General features: G+C 39.3%; 1 protein-coding gene across 1 annotated transcript in view; it reads left to right on the forward strand.

The window, feature by feature from the left end:
• The first annotated feature begins 313 nt into the window (after positions 1–313).
• USP8 (ubiquitin specific peptidase 8) overlaps positions 314–4,343 on the forward strand; it is a 17,491-nt gene continuing 13,461 nt past the window's right edge. The window contains exons 1-4 of the mRNA XM_015822748.1: positions 314–469; positions 1,667–1,811; positions 2,807–2,892; positions 3,803–3,941. Of these exons, the coding sequence (XP_015678234.1) occupies positions 366–469; positions 1,667–1,811; positions 2,807–2,892; positions 3,803–3,941 (474 nt within the window). The 5' untranslated portion in view covers positions 314–365. The remainder of the gene's footprint in view (positions 470–1,666; positions 1,812–2,806; positions 2,893–3,802; positions 3,942–4,343) is intronic.

A 4,343-nucleotide genomic window follows, 5' to 3' on the forward strand; every position in this document is an offset into this window, starting at 1 on the left:
TGGTGCTCTGGTGAACAACCTGACCCCTCTGCCTTGTGGCAGCCCCTCAGATACTAGAACACTGGTACCATGTATCCCTATTTCTTCTTTTCTTTAGACTATCTAAACCCAAGTCCCGCAGCCGTTCTTCGTATGTTTTAGTCTCCGGGCCTTGGATCATCTTAGTTGCTCTTCTCTGAATTTTTTTCCAAACTCTCAACATCTTTTTTGTGATATGGTGACCAAAATTGGCTGCAGTATTCCAGGCGTGGCCTCACTAGGGTTTTGTAAAGTGGTACTAGTACCTCATGGAATCTTTTCTTTTTTTCAGAAAACAACGACTCAACCTGTAGCATCCTTTTGAGGAGACCCTGTGATATACTAACATGCCTACCTTGGCTTCTGTGCCGAAAGAGCTCTATCTCTGCACTTCGTTGAAAGATCTGAATAAAAAGACAGAAGTCAAACCGGAGAAAACGAGTACTAAAAAGTATGGATGTTTAATCCAGCTACTAGATTTATTTTTGTAATGTGGGTTTGGTGATAGGGATTGAAGGGACTACAGGTTGTCCTCGATTTACAGCAGCGCGTTTAAGTGACCGTTCGAAGTTACAACGGCGCTGAAAAAGGTGACTTACAACCGTTTCCCACACTTACGACCATTGCAGCATCCCCAGGCTCACGTGATCAAAATTCAGATGCTTGGCAACAGGCATGTACTTACGACAGCTGCAATATCCCAAAGTCACGTGATCCACTTTTGTGACCTGACAATTTGGAAGCCAGATTCACTTAACAACCAGGTTACTAACTTAACAACTGTAGTGATCCACTTAATGGTCATGGCAAGAAATGGGGCAAAATCCACTTTACAACAGTCTCGCTTAGCTAACAGAAATTTTGGGCTCCGTTGAGGTCGTAAGTCAAGGGCTCTTCGCAGATCATTTAAATTCTTCTCCCTGTTTAGAAGGCCTTTGACGCTGAATTTTCTGGTCAGCAAGTTTCATTTAGTTATTTTTATTCATTTAGAAAATTTATACGGCCGCCCACTCACTCTCGGTGACTCTGGGTGGCTAAAATTTTGGAACGCTCCGTGTTTTGTGGATCATAAATAGCCATTGTTGGGTCTGCATTATTGAGACATGCTAGACCAACTTAAACAGGGGCATCCCTTCCCGCATGAAATTAAGATTCCTTCCCGATTGAAGCCTGATGCTGATTCATTTTCTAAAAGCTGCCTCATCCTTCCTCGGAAAGCTTGAATTCAGCACACTCTGTGTCTCTGACAATGTAATTATTTTACTCTTCATTCGCATGCGCTACTCCCTAGGAGAAAGGCCAACATTTTACCAGGGAGTAAAATCGATGGAATTCACCAAGATTTAAACTTGGAGTGGGGATTGTGTTATAAATGATTAACGATATGCATTTCAAGTAGCAGCATGGAGCTTAGCAGTTTGGCAGCAGCGACAGGAGATAATTGAACAAAAGCAGATCCAAAAAAAAAAAAAAAAGCCAAAGGGATGGGTTTTTATCAGATGGTCATTTTTAATCTTGGTCAGGCTTGAAAACAGTTTCCTTGCTTGTTTCTGTAGGCAGGGTTCTCTTCTTTCTTTTTTTAAATGGTGTCTATTTGCAGAAGGCAAATCCAGCTTTTATGACTTCCATTCTTTGCTTCAATTTCAAGTTATGTCCAGAGTGCCGTTAAGATCTTCAAGGCCGCCGAAGAATGCCGGCTGGACAGAGACGAAGAGAAGGCCTATGTGCTTTACATGAAATATGTAACTGTATATAATCTGATTAAAAAGAGGCCTGACTTCAGACAGCAGCAAGTACGTATTCAGTTACAAATGCCTTTTTGTACATTTCCAGATCAAGTATTGCGCTGAAGTTTTTAAAAGAACTGAAGGGAGGAGAGCAAAAGGCATGATGCTATTGCTTAAGAAGTCTGTGTGATTATACATACACAGATGTATAGATATAGATACAGGTATAGATATAGATCTATAGAGAGGGAGAGGGAATCAATCTATATATATATTGGTCCCATATGTTGATAATTATAGTGTTTATCTTGATCCATAAGCTCTTCATAGCTTAAAGTTACAATGCAAGAATTCAAAACAAGTGCCTTGCGTTCATAGAAACATAGAAAACTGATGGCAGAAAAAGATCCAGTGGTCCATCAAGTCTCCCCTTTGAGTTTTTTTCTTTGTTTACTTTTGTTTTCTTTCTAATTCATATTATTTTGTTATTTTTTTAAAAAATTGTCCAATGTTAGAAATGTGTTTATCCAAGCGTGTTTCAGCTCAGTTACAGATGATTAATAATAATAATGATAATAACAATAATAGAGTTGGAAGGGACCTTGGAGGTCTTCTAGTCCAACCCCCTGCTCAGGCAGGAAAACAGTTACCATTCTGGACAAATGGCTGTCCAGTTTCTTCTTAAAAACTTCCAGTGTTGGAGCATTCACCGCTTCTGGAGGCAGGATGTTCCACTGGTTAATTGTTCTAACTGTCAGGAAGTTTCTCCTTAGTTCCAGGTTGCTTCTCTCCTTGATTAGTTTCCATCCGTTGCTTCTTGTCCTGCCTTTAGGCGCTTATACACACACACACACGCGTGCGCACACACACACACACACACACACTGTAAAAAAGCAAAACCCTGGTTATTTTCATTGCAAAGGAGAGGGCATATCTGTCTATTTTATGAAGGCAGGGCAGTATGTATCTCTTGATAGTTTAGGTCACAGCAGGACTGCCCGTATGTATTGGACTTGTGATGCCAGAGACAAATGACTAATTAATGCCTCTTCTAATTTCAGGACTACTTTCATTCATTACTTGGACTAACAAATATCAAAAAGGCTATTGAAGAAGCCGAACAACTTTCAGAGAGTCTTAAGCTCAGGTAGGCTTTAAAAAAGCATTAAGTGTTAATAAGCGTACCCTACACTTTTGTACTCTACAAATTTAGTTCATCTACCATATTTATATCTGTTGGTCACAGTGAGGGTATTCTTCCTATTTATCATTATGTTTCCAAGTATCAAGCATTTGGAGACTTTTCAGCACATTAGTGCCATACCTGGGGGTCTGTGTGGGGTCAGCTCTGTGTCGCCTACAGGAAGAGAGAGCGACTGCATAGAACAAAGGGTTTTAGATTCAGGTGCCAGACTGCAAAAGAGTTTAGCAAATGTGTTAAACGTAACCTTCTTTTTGCGTTCCTCCACCTATTGCTCTTTTGGGGGATCTTGGTGTTCTCTGAGATGGATGGTTTTATGGGGTCCTTGGAGCTCTCTGAGCTTGGTTGTTTTCTTGCAGACATTTCATTACCCAACTAGGTAACATCATCAGTGCTAGAAGCGAGTGTTGGCTTGCCCTGTCAGGTTGGTGGGAGTGTACTTGATTAGGCTGTCAGCAATATCTTTTAAATGAGGTTAATAATAATAATAATAATAATAATAATAATAATAATAATAATAATAATAATAATAATAATAATAATAATAATAATAATAATAAAAAAGTTGGAAGGGATTCCATATTTTGAGCATTATAATAAAAACAGATAATATGAAAGGCTTTATTTGGCAACCCTCTGGTTGAATTTAATTCAATTTCCATTTGAGTTGCTGCTGTTGCTATTTTTTTTAACCTGGTCTTGTTCGCATTTTTATTACTACAAAATGTATTTGTCTTCTCATGAACATATTACAGCCAGTCATTTAAGAAAGGGGGTCAATCCCAAACAGTCAGTGTTTAAAAAGCCACGCTGCCTAATGCTTGGGGGGGGGGGGGGAAATCTGTCCTTTAATTAGATATGAAGAAGCAGAAGTACGAAAGAAACTGGAGGAGAAAGAGAGACAGGAGGAGCAGCAGCAGAAAAAACAAGACTTGAAAGACGATGCTAAAACCGCTTCCGAAATTTCATCGGATCCCAAAGGGAAAAATCAGCTGGTAAAATTCAGCCACTTTTTTTTTTATCCCTCTGATATTTCTGCTCTGTGCCATTGGGGAGGGGGGACCTATCTGTGGAAAAAGAAGCTATTTTTTTAAAAAATGGCTAGTTTGATTGCAACTACAAATACGACTTGCAAGGTTGAGATCGAAATCTGACATTGAGCTTAAATTTGGAGATTCCCAAATTAGGGAAGTTGAACGCCAATCCGTCTGGAGAGTATTGGATTCAGACATTCTGAACTTAAGACAATCCAGTTACAGCTAAACCTGCATGATGAAGGACGTATGGCAGTCTAGTTCGTCATGAATACTCATTTCTGTTCATTCCCTTTCATTGTGTGAAAACACTATTGAGATTACTGTTAAATTCCTTATATATATATTTCTTTTTTCTGACAA

This window comes from Protobothrops mucrosquamatus, unplaced genomic scaffold (genome assembly GCF_001527695.2).
Source record: "Protobothrops mucrosquamatus isolate PMUCROS unplaced genomic scaffold, P.Mucros_1.0 scaffold1662, whole genome shotgun sequence".
Classification (NCBI taxonomy): Eukaryota; Metazoa; Chordata; class Lepidosauria; order Squamata; family Viperidae; genus Protobothrops; species Protobothrops mucrosquamatus.